This window comes from Stenella coeruleoalba (assembly GCF_951394435.1).
Source record: "Stenella coeruleoalba genome assembly, chromosome: 18".
In the NCBI taxonomy this organism is placed as follows: Eukaryota; Metazoa; Chordata; class Mammalia; order Artiodactyla; family Delphinidae; genus Stenella; species Stenella coeruleoalba.
The window spans coordinates 32,873,853-32,892,845 of NC_137164.1; the positions used below are offsets into that span (position 1 = coordinate 32,873,853).

The window sequence follows — 18,993 nt, forward strand, 5'->3', positions numbered from 1 at the left end:
CGTGAGCACTTGAGAAAAATGTGTATTCTGTTGTTTTTGGATGGAGTGTCCTATAAATATCAATTAAGTCCATCTTGTTTAATGTATCATTTAAAGCTTGTGTTTCCTTATTTATTTTCATTTTGGATGATCTGTCCATGGGTGAAAGTGGGGTGTTTAAGTCCCCTACTATGAATGTGTTACTGTCAATTTCCCCTTTTATGGCTGTTAGTATTTGCCTTATGTATTGAGGTGCTCCTATGTTGGGTGCATAAATATTTACAATTGTTATATCTTCTTCTTGGATCGATCCCTTGATCATTATGTAGTGTCCTTCTTTGTCTCTTTTAATAGTCCTTATTTTAAAGTCTATTTTGTCTGATATGAGAATTGCTACTCCAGCTTTCTTTTGGTTTCCATTTGCATGGAATATCTTTTTCCATCCTCTTACTTTTAGTCTGTATGTGTCTCTAGGTCTGAAGTGGGTCTCTTGTAGACAGCATATGTAAGGGTCTTGTTTTTGTATCCATTCAGCTAATCTGTGTCTTTTGGTGGGAGCATTTAGTCCATTTACATTTAAGGTAATTATCGATATGTATGTTCCTATTCCCATTTTCTATATTGTTTTGGGTTCGTTATTATAGGTCTTTTCCTTCTCTTGTGTTTCTTGCCTAGAGAAGATCCTTTAGCATTTGTTGTAAAGCTGGTTTGGTGGTGCTGAACTCTCTCAGCTTTTGCTTGTCTGTAAAGGTTTTAATTTCTCCATCAAATCTGAATGAGATCCTTGCTGGGTAGAGTAGTCTTGGTTGCAGGTTTTTCTCCTTCATCACTTTCAGTATGTCCTGCCACTCCCTTCTGGCTTGTAGGGTTTCTGCTGAAAGATCAGCTGTTAACCTTATGGGGATTCCCTTATGTGTTATTTGTTGTTTTTCCCTTGCTGCTTTTAATATGCTTTCTTTGTATTTAATTTTTGACAGTTTGATTAATATGTGTCTTGGCGTATTTCTCCTTGTATTTATCCTGTATGGGACTCTCTGTGCTTCCTGGACTTGATTAACTATTTCCTTTCCCATATTAGGGAAGTTTTCAACTATAATCTCTTCAAATATTTTCTCAGTCCCTTTCTTTTTCTCTTCTTCTTCTGGAACCCCTATAATTCGAATGTTGGTGCGTTTAATGTTGTCCCAGAGGTCTCTGAGACTGTCCTCAGTTCTTTTCATTCTTTTTTCTTTATTCTGCTCTGCAGTAGTTATTTCCACTATTTTATCTTCCAGGTCACTTATCCGTTCTTCTGCCTCAGTTATTCTGCTATTGATCCCATCTAGAGTATTTTTAATTTCATTTATTGTGTTGTTCATCGTTGCTTGTTTCATCTTTAGTTCTTCTAGGTCCTTGTTAACTGATTCTTGCATTTTGTCCATTCTATTGTCCATTCTATCTCCAAGATTTCGGATCAACCTTACTATCATTATTCTGAATTCTTTTTCAGGTAGACTGCCTATTTCCTCTTCATTTGTTAGGTCTGGTGCATTTTTATCTTGCTCCTTTATCTGCTGTGTGTTTTTCTGTTTTCTCATTTTGCTTATCTTACTGTGTTTGGGGTCTCCTTTTTTCAGGCTGCAGGTTCGTAGTTCCTCCTGTTTTTGATGTCTGTCTCCAGTGGCTAAGGTTGGTTCAGTGGGTTGTGTAGGCTTCCTGGTGGAGGGGACTAGTGCCTGTGTTGTGGTGGAAGAGGCTGGATCTTGTCTCTCTAGTGGGCAGGTTCACGTCTGGTGGTGTGTTTTGGGGTGTCTGTGGCCTTATTATGATTTTAGGCAGTCTCTCTGCTAATGGGTGGGGTTGTGTTCCTGTTTTGCTAGTTGTTTGGCACAGGTTGTCCAGCACTGTGGCTTGCTGGTCGTTGAGTGAAGCTGGGTGCTGGTGTTAAGATGGAGGTCTCTGGGAGATTTTCGCCGTTTGATATTATCTGGAGCTGGGAGGTCTCTTGTGAACCAGTGTCTTGAAGTTGGCTCTCCTACCTCAGAGGCAGAGCCCTGCCTCCTGGCTGGAGCACCAAGAGCCTTTCATCCACACGGCTCAGAATAAAAGGGAGAAAAAGTAGAGGGAATTAGTAGACGTATGAGGAAAGAAAGAAGGAAAGGAGGGAAGGAAGGAGGGAAGGAAGGAAGGAAGGAAGAAAGAAAGAAAGAAGCAAAGAAGGAAAGAAGGCAAGAAGGAACGAAAGGAGGGAGGGAGGGAGGGAGGAAGGAAGGAGGGAAGGAAGGAAAAAACAAAAAGAAAGAAGATACAGTAAAAATAAAATAAAGTATAATAAAGTTATTGAATTAAAAAATTCTTAATTAGAAAAAAAAAAAAAAGGACGGATAGAACCTTAGGACAAATGTTGGAAGCAGAGCTGTACAGACAAAGTCTTACACAGAAGCGTACACATACACCCTCACAAAAAGAGGTAAAGGGGGAAAAATCATAAATCTTGCTGTCAGAGACCACCTCCTGAATTTGGGATGATTCGTTGTCTAAAGGAGGGAAGGAAGGAAGGAAGGAAGGAAGAAAGAAAGAAGCAAGGAAGGAAAGAAGGCAAGAAGGAATGAAAGGAGGGAGGGAGGAAGGAAGGAAGGAGGGAAAGAAGGGAAAACAGAAAGAAGATACAGTAAAAATAAAATAGAGTATAGTAAAGTTATTGAATTAAAAAATTCTTAATTAGAAAAAAAAAAAAAGGGACGGATAGAACCTTAGGACAAATGTTGGAAGCAAAGCTGTACAGACAAAGTCTTACACAGAAGCGTACACATACACCCTCACAAAAAGAGGTAAAGGGGGAAAAATCATAAATCTTGCTGTCAGAGACCACCTCCTGAATTTGGGATGATTCGTTGTCTAAAGGAGGGAAGGAAGGAGGGAATGAAGGAAGGAAGGAAGGAAGGAAGAAAGAAGCAAGGAAGGAAAGAAGGCAAGAAGGAACGAAAGGAGGGAGGGAGGAAGGAAGGAAGGAGGGAAAGAGGGGAAAACAGAAAGAAGATACAGTAAAAATAAAATAGAGTATAGTAAAGTTATTGAATTAAAAAATTCTTAATTAGAAAAAAAAAAAAGGGACGGATAGAACCTTAGGACAAATGTTGGAAGCAAAGCTATACAGACAAAGTCTTACACAGAAGCGTACACATACACCCTCACAAAAAGAGGTAAAGGGGGAAAAATCATAAATCTTGCTGTCAGAGACCACCTCCTCAATTTGGGATGATTCGTTGTCTAAAGGAGGGAAGGAAGGAAGGAAAGAAAGAAAGAAAGAAAGGACGAAGGTAAAGTATAATAACGTTCTTAAAATTAAAATTGATTATTAAGAAAAAAATTTTTAGAAAAAACCATGGACGGATAGAACCTAGGACAAATGGTGGAAGCAAGACTATACAGACAAGATCTCACACAGAAGCATACACATACACATTCACAAAAAGAGGAATAGGGAGAAAAATCATAGATCTTGCTCCCAAAGTCCACCTCCTTAATTTGGGATGATTGGCTGTCTATTTATGTATTCCACAGATGCAGGGTACATCAAGTTGATTGTGGAGCTTTAATCCGCTGCTTCTGAGGCTGCTGGGAGAGATTTCCCTTTCTCTTCTTTGTTCTCACAGCTCACAGAGGCTCAGCTTTGGTTTTGGCCCTGCCTCTGCGTGTAGGTCGCTGGAGGGCGTCTGTTTTTTGCTCAGACAGGACGGGGTTAAAGGAGCCGCTGATTCGGGGGTTCTGGCGTACGGAGGCCGGCGGCGGGGAGGGAGGGGCCCGGAATGCGGGGCGGGCCTGCGGCGGCAAAGTCCGGCGTGACTCTGCACCAGCCCGAGGCCCGCCGTGCGCTCTCCCGGGGAAGTCGTCCCCGGATCCCGGGAACCCGGCAGTGGCGGGCTGCACAGGCTCCGCGGAAGAGGGGAGTGGAGAGCGACCTGCGCTCGCACACAGGCCCCTTGGTGGCGGCAGCAGCAGCCCCAACGTCTCCCGCCCGCCTTGGAGTCCGCGCCTCCGGCCGCGGCTTGCGCCCGTCTCTGGAGTCAGCGCCCTCAGCCGCGGCTCGCGCCCGTCTCTGGGGTCCGCGCCCTCAGCCGCGGCTCGCGCCCGTCTCTGGGGTCCGCGCTTTCAGCCGCGGCTCGCGCCCGTCTCTGGGGTCCGCGCTTTCAGCCGCGGCTCGCGCCCGTCTCTGGGGTCCGCGCTTTCAGCCGCGGCTCGCGCCCGTCTCTGGGGTTCGCGCTTTTAGCCGCGGCTCGCGCCCGTCTCTGGAGTTCCTTTAAGCAGCGTTCTTAAACCCCTCTCCTCTCGCACCAGGAAACAAAGAGGGAAGAAAAAGTCTCTTGCCTCTTCGGCAGGTGCAGGCTTTTCCCCGGACTCCCTCCCGGCTAGCTGTGGTGCACTAACCCCTTCAGGCTATGTTCAAGCCGCCAACCCCAGTCCTCTCCCTGCGCTCCGTCCGAAACCGAAACCCTAGCCTCAGAGCCTCAGCTCGCAGCCCCGCCCGTCCCGACGGGTGAGCAGACAAGCCTCTCGGGCTGGTGAGTGCCGGTCGGCACCGATCCTCTGTTCGGGAATCTCCCCGCTTTGCCCTCCGCACCCGTTGCTGTGCACTCCTCCGCGGCTTCGAAGCTCCCCCCTCCGCCTCCCGCAGTCTCCGCCCGCGAAGGGGCTTCCTAGTGTGTGGAAACTTTTCCTCCTTCACAGCTCCCTCCCACTGGTGCAGGTGCCGTCCCTATTCTTTTGTCTCTGTTTATTCTTTTTTCCTTTTGCCCTACCCAGGTACGTGGGGAGTTTCTTGCCTTTTGGGAGGTCTGAGGTCTTCTGCCAGCCTTCAGTAGGTGTTCTGCAGGAGTTGTTCCACGTGTAGATGTATTTCTGGTGTATCTGTGGAGAGGAAGGTGATCTCCGCGTCTTACTCTTCCGCCATCTTCCCTTAAGCCCTTCTTTGTGTAATTTTATCCCTAAGTATTTTATTCTTTTTTATTCTAGTATAAATGGAAGCTTATAACTTGCAGTTGCTTTTTGCTTAGCCTAGTTCTCAGCAGTGACTTAAGGGAATTCCTATACAGGTTTCTGGAGTTTCATTTCTGTGCAGGCCTTTCTTTTTCAAAACTCTGCCCCAGAGCTTCCAGTTATTTCAGCCTGGCTTGAGCTGTGAGACATTTTCTCAACTCAGAACTCTGTGCTGTCTGTCTGCATTATGCCTCCAAGCAGAAAGGCAGAGTTCACCTGTTTGTTTTTTTCTCTTTCTCTTTGGGATTACAGTCCTGTGCTACTTCTTGCCCTATGTCTTAAAACAGTCGTTTCCTACATGTTGTCCAGATTACTAGTTGTAGAGGGAGATTAAGTCTTGTCTCTTACACAGTCATAGGGGGAAGTAGAAATCCTGTAATATGCTTTTAATTATATACTGTGTATTGAGAGATGGTATTATTGGCAGCTTATGTGAGCTTTTAAGGAAGTCATGGCATAAACTGAAATGATTTATTGCTCTTTGAATGGTCTTTTTCTTTAATCTAAATTAAAACTGGGGAAAGGACCCCTAGATAAGTTTATGCATTTGCTGTTTTTTCTTAAACTAGGTTAACATCTTAAATACAGCTTATCAAGAAATGTGATATTCATATATAGTTTAAATTGTTCTTTGATTAATTAACTGAATATTACTGTTGTCTTTAGTCTTAGTTTTTTTCTATAACTTATACAAAATATATAGTATTCCTTTTATAATGCAGGGACTCTAGAGTAGGTGTAAGGTACATATGGTAATTTTTTAACTTATTTTTCACCATTTAAAATATTTTAAACGTAACATTTTCTATAACAATAATCATTAAAAATGCACAAAAAACTTCAGAGTCGAGAAGGTGTATTAAGTGACAACCAGTGCTTAACAGATATATGTTAACACCTCAAAGATAAGACAGATAGGAGGACTAGATGGGTGAAAAGATTCCTTATGGCATTTTTTTTTTAACATCTTCATTGGAGTATAATTGCTTTACAATGGTGTGTTCGTTTTTGCTTTATAACAAAGGGAATCAGCTATACATATACATCTATCCCCATATGTCTTCCCTCTTGAGTCTCCCTCCCTCCCACCCTCCCTATCCTACCCCTCTAGGTTGTCACAAAGCACCAAGCTGATCTCCCTGGGCTATGTGGCTGCTTCCAACTAGCTATCAGTTTTACATTTGGTAGTGAATATATGTCCATGCCACGCTCTCACTTTGTTCCAGCTTACCCTTCCCCCTCCCCGTGTCCTCAAGTCCATTCTCTAGTAGGTCTGCATCATTATTCCCATCCTGCCCCTAGGTTCTTCATGACCATTTTTTTTCTTTATATTCCATATATATGTGTTAGCATATGGTATTTGTTTTTCTCTTTCTGACTTACTTCACTCTGTATGACAGACTCCAGGTCCATCCACCTCACTATAACTCAACAAATAACTCAATTTCGTTTCTTTTTATGGCTGAGTAATATTCCATTGTGTATATGTGCCACATCTTCTTTATCCATTCATCTGTCAGTGGACACTTAGGTTGCTTCCATGTCCTGGCTATTTTAAATAGAGCTGCAGTGAACATTGTGGTACATGACTCTTTTTGAATTATGCTTTTCTCAGGGTATATGCCCAGTAGTGGGATTGCTGGGTCGTATGGTAGTTCTATTTGTAGTTTTTTAAGGAACCTCCATACTGTTCTCCATAGTGGCTGTATCAATTTACATTCTCACCAACAGTGCCAGAGGATTCCCTTTTCTCCACACCCTCTCCAGGATTTATTGTTTATAGATTTTTTGATGATGGGTATTCTGACTGGTGTGAGATGGTATCTCATTGTAGTTTTGATTTGCATTTCTCTAATGATTAATGATGTTGAGCATTCTTTCATGTGTTTGTTTGCAACCTGTATATCTTCTCTGGAGGAATGTCTATTTAGGTCTTCTGCCCATTTTTGGATTGGGTTGTTTGTTTTTTGATATTGAGCTACATGAACTACTTGTAAATTTTGGAGATTAATCGTTTGTCAGTTGCTTCATTTGCAAATATCTTCTCCCATTTAGAGGGTTCTCTTTTATCTTGTTTATGGTTTCCTTTGCTGTGCAAAAGCTTTTAAGTTTCACTAGGTCCCATTTGTTTATTTTTCTTTTAATTTCCATTTCTCTAGGAGGTGGGTCAAAAAGGATCTTGGTGTGAATTATGTCATAGAGTGTTCTGCCTATGTTTTCCTCTAAGAGTTTGATAGTGTCTGGCCTTACATTTAGGTCTTTAATCCATTTTGAATATATTTTTGTGTATGGTGTTAGGGAGTCTTCTAGTTTCATTCTTTTACATGTAGCTGTCCAGTTTTCCCAGCACCACTCATTGAAGAGAATGTCTTTTTTCCTCTGTATATTCTTACCTCCTTTATCAAGAATAAGGTGACCATATGTGTGCGGGTTTATCTCTGGGCTTTCTATCCTGTTCCCTTGATGTATATTTCTGTTTTTGTGCCAGTACCATACTGTCTTGATTACTGCAGCTTTGTAGTATAGTCTGAAGTCAGGGAGTGTGATTCCTCCAGTGCCATTTTCCTTTCTCAAGATTGCTTTGGCTATTTGGGGTCTTTTGTGTTTCCATACAAATTGTGAAATGTTTTGTCCTAGTTCTGTGAAAAATGCCAGTAGTAGTTTGATAGGAATTGCATTGAATCTGTAGATTACTTTGGGTAGTGTAGTCATTTTCACAATGTTGGTTCTTCCAATCCAAGAACATGGTATATCTCTCCATCTATTTCTATCATCTTTAATTTCTTTCATCAGTATCTTATAGTTTTCTGCATACAGGTCATTTGTCTCCTTAGGTAGGTTTACTCCTAGGTGTTTTATTCTTTTTGTTGCAGTGGTAAATGGGAGTGTTCCCTTAATTTCATTTTCAGATTTTTCATCATTAGTGTTTGGGAATGCAAGAGATTTCTGTGCATTAACTTTGTATCATGCTACTTTACCAAATTCGTTGATTAGCTCTAGTAGTTTTCTGATGGCATCTTTAGGATGCTCTATGTATAGTATCATGACATCTGCAAACAGTGACAGCTTTACTTCTTCTTTTCTGATTTGGATTCCTTTTATTACTTTTTCTTCTCTGATTGTGGCTAAAACTTCCAAAACAATGTTGAATAATAGTGGTGACAGTGGGCAACCTTGTCTTGTTCCTGATCTTAGTGCAAATGGTTTCAGTTTTTCACCATTGAGGATGATGTTGGCTGTGGGTTTTCATATATGGCCTTTATTATGTTGAGGTAAGTTCCTTCTATGCCTACTTTCTGGAGGGTTTTTATCATAAATGGGTGTTGTATTTTGTTGAAAGATTTTTCTGCATCTATTGAGGTGGTCATATGGTTTTTCTTCAATTTGTTAATATGGTGTATCACATTGATTGATTTGTGTATGTTGAAGAATCCTTGCACTCCTGGTGTAAACCCCACTTGATCATGGTGTATGATCCTTTTAATGTGCTGTTGGATTCTGTTTGCTAGTATTTTGTTGAGGATTTTTGCATCTATGTTCATCAGTGATACTGGCCTGTAGTTTTCTTTCTTTGTGACATCTTTGTCTGGTTTTGGTATCAGGGTGATGGTGGCCTTGTAAAATGAGTTAGGGAATGTTCTTCCCTCTCCTATATTTTGGAAGTGTTTGAGAAGGATAGGTGTTAGCTCTTCTCTAAATATTTGATAGAATTCACCTGTGAAGCCATCTGGTCCTGGGCTTTTGTTTGTTGAAAGATATTTAATCACAGTTTCAATTTCAGAGTTGTGATTGGTCTGTTTATATTTTCTGTTTCTTCCTGGTTCTGTCTTGGAAGGTTGTGCTTTTTGAAGAATTTTTCCATTTCTTCCAGGTTGTCCATTTTATTGGCCTATAGTTGCTTGTAATAATCTCTCATGATCCTTTGTGTTTCTGCAGTGTCAGTTGTTACTTCTCCTTTTTCATTTCTAATTCTATTGATTTCAGCCTTCTCCCTTTTTTTCTTGATGAGTCTGGCTAATGGTTTATCAATTTTGTTTATCTTCTCAAAGAACCAGCTTTTACTTTTATTGATCTTTGTTATGGTTTCCTTCATTTCTTTTTCACTTATTTGTGATCTGATCTTTATGATTTCTTTCATTCTGCTAACTTTGGGGTTTTTTGGTTCTTCTTTCTCTAATTGCGTTAGGTGTAAGGTTAGGTTGTTGATTTGAGATGTTTCTTGTTTCTTACCGTAGGATTGTATTGCTATAAACTTCCTTCTTAGAACAGCTTTTGCTGCATCCCATAGGTTTTGGGTCATCGTGTTTTCATTGTCATTTGTTTATAGGTTTTTTTTTCATGCGGTACACGGGCCTCTCACTGTTGTGGCCTCTCCCGTTGTGGAGCACAGGCTCCAGACGCACACGTTCAGCGGCCATGGCTTACGGGCCCAGCTGCTCCGCGGCATGTGGGATCTTCCTGGACCGGGGCACGAACCCGTGTCCACTGCATCGGCAGGCAGACTCTCAACCACTGTGCCACCAGGGAAGCCCTGGAAGCTTTTTTTTTTTTTTTTTATTAAAGAACAATCTGTTGAATACTTCTTTTAAGTATACATTGATTTGTAAAACAAGACTTTTATTAAGGAAATTTTACTGTAATTGAAATTATCCTCCATATTATAAACTATAGCAGTCTGATCTCTTTAAATAGTTAGAAATCACTTTTATCAGTATTCCTATGAACTGTTTCTAGTTAACAGCACTTCTGACACCTAGTGTGGAGTTTTCTTTTCCACATCAAGCAATTCTCCAGTTCTCTCCACTGGGATACCAAGTAGATGTCCTAAAATTTAATTTAACAACTTGGATTTAGTACAGACCCCGTAGGTTAAGAACTCAGTCTCAGAAGACTACCCCTCACTTCAGGTGCTAATTGAAAGTAGTAGGTCCTGATGTTATCCACTCTTCTGTCCAACTTGGCTATAAATTAGGGGTTCTCAGGATCCCCTGCTCAGATTTGATAATTTGCTATAATGGCTCACAGAACTTAGGGAAACACTTTACTTGCTATTACTGGTTTATTATAAACGATGTTATAAAAGATAAACAGCCAGATGAAGAGCTTAATAGGGCAAGATCGGGAAGGGTCCTGGACACAGGAGCTTCTGTCCCTGTGGAGTTTGGTGTATACCACCCTTCTGGCAGATGGATGTATTCACCAGCCTGGAAGCTCCCTGAACCCCATCGTTTATGGGGTTTTAATGGAGGTTCATTACATAGGCCCGCTTGAGTTAATCACTGGCCACTGGTGATTGACTCAATCTCTAGCCCTCTAATCGCATGGTTGGTTTTTCCAGCTACCAGTCCCCACCCTGGAGCTTGCTAGGGGCCCATTAATAGTCACCTCATTAATATAAACTCAGGATGCTCAAAGGCGCTTATTATGTAGAACAAAATGTACTCCTTAACCCTGTGATTCAGGAAATTTCAAGTGTTTTAGGGTCTCTGTTCCAGGAACTGGGGACAAAGACCAAATATATATTTCTTATTATATAACAGTATCACAAATATGTTTTTTGCTAATAGATTTTTATGTCTAAAAATTTCATTTTGAAGATAATTTCCAGATATTTTTCTGTCAGATTATTGTTTTACTATGCATTAAAATGAAATTAATTAAAATGAAATTCTTGCTACCAAAGTTTATCATCTTTGTTGAGAGGTTTTAACTGTGTTTTCTTCTTATGGGAGCAACTTGGCAAATACTTCTGAAAATCATGTCAATTTGGGTTTTGGAAAGGGGAAGTAAGGGGAGAGTCTTTGCCTAGTTATTGAAGTTAGGAATACGATAATTTATATAGTTTGAAATTAATAATAGAAGGCTTTTTTTCTATTTCCTGTAAGAATCTACTAAAATGAGTAGATTCCTGGTGCATTATAAGTGTTGTTAAATATATTTTTAATGTATAATTTCTGTTTTACAACTCACTTTTCTCACAGAGCTTGTCAAAACACAATAGAAGCAATATTGGAACCGAAGGTGGACCACCTCCTTTTGTGCCTTTTGGACAGGTAATGACTTTCATTTTGGCAGATGAATTTTAATCAGCAAAAAATGTTTTTCATTTGTATTCAAGCTGTGTTTAGTTTTGTGCTGAACTGTTCACTCAGAGGTCATAGGAGTTATATGGAAATATATTAACTACAGGAAATCAATAATTGTGTTTTTTTTTTCTCGTTATTGTAATTAAAGTTTTTGTGTAGATTCTTTTCTCAAAAGCTGTTAACCCAGGGCTTCCCTGGTGGCGCAGTGGTTGAGAGTCCGCCTGCCGATGCAGGGGACACGGGTTCGTGCCCCGGTCCAAGAAGATGCCACATGCCGCGGAGCAGCTGGGCCTGTGAGCCATGGCGGCTGAGCCTGCGTGTCCAGAGCCTGTGCTCCACAACGGGAGAGGCCACAACATTGAGAGGCCCGCGTACCACAAAAAAAAAAAAAAAAAAGCTGTTAACCCAAAGATTGAAACAGTTAAGAGACACACCTGAAATGCAGCTTAAAATTAATATCAGATGGTGGTGGGGCATTTTTTTTTGAGAGAGAAATGCAGAAGTAAGAAGACAAAAATATGCTATAATTTCTCACTTTGTTCATTAAAAACAAAAGAGGGAGAAAAAATAAAAGCATCAACAGAAAGATTGACAGGAGACAAAAGAGTGAGAACATGAGGCAGGGAAGGGCATTAATGCACTTTAGGAGAGCCTGCTGTCCCAGCTGCCCCTTCCGAGATTCTATTCTTCTGCCTTGATCCAAATGCCCATCTCAGTCAGGTATATTTTATTTCCAGTTGGTATTTTCATTTTCAACTACAGCAGCCCTGATTCTTCTCTCACATAAGCTAAAGGTTTTCCTTCTGTTTCCTAACTTTCAACCCCCTTGCTGCAAAATGTTACCCTGAGGTACCTCCTCAGCTGACCAATATCGTGTGTCTTCCTGGTTGTGCTAAGCCTCAAATTGCCTTTAAAACAGTCTCCTCCAGCTTGTCCCTGCTTTATAACTGAAGAATCTGAGAATAATCCCTGTGGCTGCTTGCTCTTTGCCACGTGATACCACTAAAATTTAGCTCTTGGTAATCTGCCTTGCATTTGTGCTTTATTTTCCTTCAAGAGTGCTGGCTCAAAGTGAAGATGAGTTGGGGACACAACAGCTAGGAAACAGACCTATATCTCAATAACAATTAAAAAAATTTTGGTATGAAAAACAGATACCTAGTTGATCAGAAAATAAGTGGGCAGGATCAATTGACTGGCATCCTCTTCAAACCCCTTTTTGGAGGGTCTACTCAAAATTAAATAAGACATTCTTGCATCGTGGCTATTTTGAAAGTATTTAAAACATATGTCATTTTTTATTGTGCTTTGGAACATGGGACAGTCAAGATAAAAGGAGGCATGATCTGTGCTGATGATATTCTTATTTCTATCAGTGAAAAACCCCAAGAATGAAAACAGAGTGTAAACATTTTAATAATTTATATTTGAAAATAACAAATGCTGTGTTTGTAAGAATTTTCTTTCCCCTTAAACATTTTGGTGATAATATTTCTTTCAAAAATTGCTCACAGAGACTTATGATTTATTATTTTCAAGAATTTGAAGTGTGTTTATAGCTTTTTTTTTGTATTAGGAAGTATATTAAAAGTTATAGCTTAAATAATATTATTTGTTTATGAAGTCCATTGTGAAAATCTGTTATTCAGCATCTTAGCCTTGAACATGGGTTAAAGACAGAATATGCTTGGCTGTGTGTTAGAGTCAGCTATTTTATATTTATATTATTGAAAATCAAAAATCTGTATATTTGTATAACACATTTATTTGAGAGCATATTTTTATTCCTCTTTAAAATTATCAAGTTGAAAAAGGTTCATTTTATAGGATTTTTGCTGTTAGAATTAGAAGAGAGAACAGAATTCAGGACTTATTTTTAGACAATGATGGCTTTCTTAATTTGTCTTAAGAGACTAAAAACCTAAAACTTTGCAGCCTGATTAGGGGGAGGGAGTATGTTTTTAGCTTTCGGCTTATAAGATGAGAGACACCTTTCTATATGTTAAAATAACTGTAAACCCTCATGGATATTGTGGCATAATGTGGAAATCAAGGGCTTAATAAAAAACTGAATTTACTTCTTGTGCAATAGTCTAGACTGTTTGAAATTTTAAATTATTTTAAGTCATTATCCTAAAATGAAACTTAGATCTTTTGGTTTGATGTATGTTTTAAATATTGGGTTAGCCAACATGTTCACTCATAAGATGTTACAGAAAATCCTGAACGAACTTTTTGGCCAACCCAATATGTGCCCTGTTTTAGATTGCCTACATTTAGTGTAGCTTTCATTTACCAGTTACAATTACTTAAAAGTTACTTCAATTAGCTTTCTACCTTTATTTTTAAATCTATGGGAAATAATTGTATTTTTATGGGCTCTTAGCTGTTGTGATACAAATATTTCTTTTGAAGACATTACTTTCTTATGAAAAACTTGCATCTCTTTTGGAACTACTGAAACAATTTATTTTTATTTATTATTGCCAGAAGTGTGTATCTCACGTGCAAGTGGATAGCAGAGAACTTGATCGAAGAAAGACATTACAAGTTACATTGCCTGTCAAACCTCCAAATGATAATGATGAATTTGAAAAGCAAAGGACTGCTGCTATTGCAGAAGTTGCAAAGAGCAAAGAAGTAAGAAACTAAATCATTATGAATTTGTCTTATTCCTTGCCATTATGTTCTATTTAGATTACTCACAATCATTATTGTCTTTTCACATAAAGTAACTAATTGAACAAACTTTTGACATTCTTTTTCTATATTCCATCAGTAGAAAATGCCCTGGTGCCTTTTGGAGTCTTATGGTTACACATTTTACTCATAAACATTCCTTTTCCAATCTCCTTAACAATTCCATTAAGTGACCTTTGCTAGCAAACCACCCTTCTTTTCTCCCACTTTCTTTTCTTCTTAACAGTATACAAATGAACACAACTTTTTTTTTTTTTTTTTTTTTTTTTTTTAATGGCAGAGGGTTTCCCATTATTAGTTGGGATAGATGATACTTTTTGAGGATAATTTTCCCCTATAATAGAAATTTTTGAGGAATTCAGGTAAACATTAGAGGGTAAATCAATGGCTCAGGATTAACATTTTTAACATTCTTAAATCTAATGTATAGTAAAAAATAATTTTTATCTTTGGATCATATGTGCATTTATACATACCCTCCTTTATCAAAAGGTTTTCTTTTCATTATTTGTAATTGCTTGCTTATTTGAAATAGGTGTTTTCTGTAGTTATTTATTGATTTTTAGATTTTGACAAGAAATTTTAGTTCATGAATTGGTTGCTTAGATAGATTTTTCTTAACCAGTGGTATTGAAATAGGTTTCTTTATTCAGAACCAGTAATAAATCTTAGCTAACAGCTGTTTTCCTATTTAAATTCAAATTTTAAGTAGGAGACTTCTTGAATTTTGGTAGTTCTTCCTGCACTGTCTTTCTGTCCTGTTTATGTAGGGGACAAGAGCACAAATTCTGGAATCAGGCAGACAGGAAACATATCCTGCTGACAACCTTGGATAGGTTACTTAAGTTTTGTACCATATTTACTTTATCTATGAAACTGTGAGAATTAAAATTGCTAATCTTTAAAACATTTAGAATACTACATGGCACAGATCATGATATAGTTACTGAACTCCAGTTCGGCAGCTTGTCACTCAAGAATCCAATGCTGAGAGTGTTGGGTTAAAGGAAAGATAGCTTTATTGAGGAAGCCGGGAATCCTGGGGAGAAGGTAGATGTATGTTCCAAAAAACCAACTCCCAACTCGCTAGTTTTGCTTGGAGATTATATAGGGGAAAGAGGAAAGGGCTACATGCTCATGGGGAGGGGGCTGTCTTCCATTTTCAGGATGTTTTTCTTGATCACACGATTCCAAGTAGCTAGCAAGTCTCGCTTGTGGTTGGAACATTAAGTCATAAATCTTTGATTAGCTGTTCCTGGAGAATAAGGAACAAGAGTGAGGCCTATAGAATAACTAATCTTCAGTCTCGATATACATCAACAGCTTTCTTCATCCAACAAGCTAAGCTAAGTTAATGGTAAACTAGGGTAGAAGTCAGGCATAGTAAGCATAAGATCACAGCCATATCCTAACTAAGAAATAGAGTTGGAATAATGCTGAGAAGCTGAGAGCCCCTAATTATAGTCTCACTGCCTCAGTTAAAATAGTCCTTTGCTAAAAGCCTTCAGTAAATGTGACTATTGCTATTCCTCAATGTTTTCTCTATTCTAAGACATTTAAAAATCATTTTTAATATTTCTGAAATTAATTCATTTTGCACAGTTTACATAAAATGCATTTCTTCTTTCCCAAAAAGCTGTTAAAATTATGGAGTTTCAGAAAAGGATATTGGGAGTATATCAATTTCTTAATGATTATAGGAAAGTTGTTCTTTTGATTTACATTTTTCTCAGACAAACTGTCTTTCCAAAATCTTGTTTGATGTCTATTTTCTGGAAGATGGGAATCAGACAAGTTAGGAAATTACTGAAGTAATCCAGGGGGAGAAAAGTTTTTGGTAGCAATGGCAGCTGTGTAGGTGGTACAAAGTGTTCAGATTCTGGTATTTTGAAAATACAGCCATCAGAGTTTCTGAGAGATTAAAGATGGAGCTTGAGAGAAAAAGAGGTATTATGAATGACTTCAAGGGTTTTGGCCTGAAAAATTGGCTGGTTAGAGTTGCTTACTTTGTACTGGAGAAGACCAGGGTGGAACAGGGTGTTATTAATATAATTAGTATATTAATACTGAGGTACCTCTTAGGCATCCATGTGGTAATGTTTAATAGGCAGTAATACAGAGAAGAGTGTAGCTGAAAGGTGAGTTTTGGATTGGATGTATGCATTTGAAAGTGGTAGGCGTATGGATTATATTTAAAATCATGAGGTCAAATGAGATCACCAAGGGAATGAGAGCTGAAGGGAAGAGAAAAGGAGAAGGAATGAACCCTGTAGCATTTCAACCTTACCAGTTGAATGAAAGAAGTTGAACCAGCCAAGGTGTGACCAGTAAGACAGGATCAAAACAAGAGAATACAGAAATTATTTCATGGAGGATGATGTATTGAATTTATCAAGGACTGTTGAAAAGTCATGTAAGATGTGGCCTGAGAATTAATGTAGAGTTAGAGGAGTCATTCATTCTCTCCACATTCCTTTATCATTCATGTAGATGCTGGTAAGATAAAGTATAAGTGTGCAGATATCAGTGGGTGGGTTGATGTGGTAAAAATCTATGTAAGTTCTTTAGTGATTATTTCCATTTTTTCAGTGAGGAAGTAAGCATGGTCAAACAGGCACAATGAGGGAGAAGATGTTTGAGATTTGAGGAGTGAGGAGAACATGTAAAATAGTGGTTTTTATTATTTGTATTATTTGTCTACTTTCTTAGATTCTAGAATCCTATTACTGGATCATGAACATAATGTAACAGATTCCTAGATAGGTTTGGTGCCTTGCTAAAGAAGATTGGGAGGGTGAATGGGCTAAGAAAATGTAGTAAGATTGCAAGACAGCATTAAGGCCCACTTGGGGTTTATGATGGTGATGATGTCACAGATGCCTAATTCACATAATATGGACGGGATGGTGTGGCTCATACACGACAACATCAGTTACCTTATGGGTAATGTTTAAGTTGTGATGTTTCTAGATATTTGTATGTTTAGTGGGTAACAACTGTTTTAAAGCAGTGAAAAGCAATTCTGAAAATGCTATTTATCCTATTCCTTAATCCATAAAATGGAAAGAAAATAATAAGGAAATGCCTCCAGAAGATGGGACTATTTCACTGGCACCAAAATAAAAAGCACTTTTGGAGTTACATAATTTAAATTCCAGAAATATATTTAATTTGGAACAGGTCAGGATCCAGACTTTTCAGGTAACTATGTTCTAATATATTAAGCAAAACAGTAATATTGCCATCTGTTACGAGTGTTTACTATGTGCCAGTTATTGAACTCATCACTTCATGTTGATGATGTCACTTAATCCTCACAACATCCCAGTGAGGTAGGTGTTTTGGGGCCGTCCAGCGGCTTGTGGGATCTTAGTTCCCTGACCAGGGATCGAACCCCTGCCCCCTGCAGTGGAAGCGTGGAGTCCTAACCACTGTACCACAAGGGAATTCTCTCGTCCCTGTTTTAAAGATGAGAAACCCGAGGTTCACGGAGGATAGAAGTTAAGTGACTTGCCTGAGGGCGGGAACTAGGAAGTGGCTCAGTACAGATTTAGTCCCAGCCTTGTGTAGCTCTTAAGCCTGTATTCTTACCTGTACTACATTGTCTCCCAATCTAATAAACTTTGTATCACATTAATATAAACTCACATTTTTCCTTGTGGTTATGTAAGCAGTGACTATCAAGACATTCCAAAGCTATATTTTTTCTTTTTTTGCTGGGATTGCAGAAACCAAAAACTGAATGAATCCAGTAATGGGTCTTTGGTCTTTGAAGATGTAGTTTTAATTTTGATTTGAATTAAACTTAAATATTGTGGTGTATCAACTACCTAATAGAGGTATTTAATATGTTGTCCATTGATGCTTATCTCACATCATTTTTCTATTTTTCAGGTTCTATTTCTTTACATTTTCATCTGATTCAAAATAATTTCCCAGTCTTATATAAATGTATATCTAGGATGTTTTCTTATTGTAATCATTTTAAGATACATTAAAAAATATTGATAATTATATCTAATAAAAATCAAGTCTTGGCTTCTGCTTTTATTAGCTCTTAGAAAACTATAAAGATATTATATAACCAGATATTTAATTTAATATTGTACAAATAACTGCGGAATGCTTTTCAGTTATGAATTTGTATCTTTCCTAACCGATGTTTTTTATGTTCTAGTCTTTCCACTGTAGTTTTGACAAAACAAAAATGAGATCAAATTCAAATTTGATTACACATATAATTATTCAAATAAGTCAGACAAAATAAGAAATATGGACTTTAAAGCTTTTATACATAGTTGGTAAGATATAGCATATGTGGTAATTAATGTAAATAATAAATTAGTAATGAGACTTTTAATCCCATGTTAAAATTTGTATTATTTGTCTACTTTCTTAGGTTCTAGAATCCTGAACATAGAATCCTGAACATAATGTAACAGATTCCTAGATAGGTTAGGTGCCTTGCTAAAGAAAGCCTTGCCATGTAGCTGGATTTGTCTCATGATATCAGTCAAGTATTTTACCCTAGAATAATTTTTGACACCTAATCTCCATAATACTTGTGCTATTTTCTTTTCTTTTATATTGTTGTCTACTTAAGTTTATTCTGATGATTTGCCGTGGAGATTTAAAGATTATAATCATGTAATTTTTTTAATTGCCTCCCCTGGACTTGTGAGATTATGACTAGTAGATATTTAGAAAGAATTAGTTAACATTTCATTTTTTTCCTGTAAAACATAATTAAGAAACTTAACTACTTCAGATTTTAGTCATAGCTTAGCCTTTAGAGCTTTTTAAAATGTTATTTATTTACATTTCTTTTATCTTTCTGTTATCTGAAGACCAAGACATTTGGAGGAGGTGGTGGTGGTGCTAGAAGTAATCTCAACATGAGTGCTGCTGGCAACCGAAACAGGGAGATTTTACAGAAAGAAAAGTCAAACAAATCAGAGGGAAAACATGAAGGTGTCTACAGAGAACTGGTAAGGCTGAAGAACCAACCACAAAGTTTATGTCTTTTTTTCTTCAATAGCCTTGGATTTTTTAATTCTTTCTCAGAACCACCACTGGCTTTTTGCGTATATTATAAATAGGTGTCACAACTCTAAGAAGGCTTTCATTAAGGAGTCCAGTTGATAATTTCCAGTTATTCCATGGAAAATTTGGATTGGTTGAAAAATAATTTACTTAAGTAAAATTTACGTTT

General features: G+C 38.2%; 1 protein-coding gene across 4 annotated transcripts in view; it reads left to right on the plus strand.

Moving 5' to 3' along the window:
* TDRD3 (tudor domain containing 3) overlaps positions 1 to 18,993 on the plus strand; it is a 243,933-nt gene that overhangs the window by 157,497 nt on the left and 67,443 nt on the right. For all 4 annotated transcript variants that reach the window (XM_079902897.1, XM_079902898.1, XM_079902899.1 and 1 more), the window contains 3 exons: positions 10,977 to 11,048; positions 13,572 to 13,721; positions 18,629 to 18,769. In XM_079902897.1, the coding sequence (XP_079759023.1) occupies positions 10,977 to 11,048; positions 13,572 to 13,721; positions 18,629 to 18,769 (363 nt within the window). The remainder of the gene's footprint in view (positions 1 to 10,976; positions 11,049 to 13,571; positions 13,722 to 18,628; positions 18,770 to 18,993) is intronic.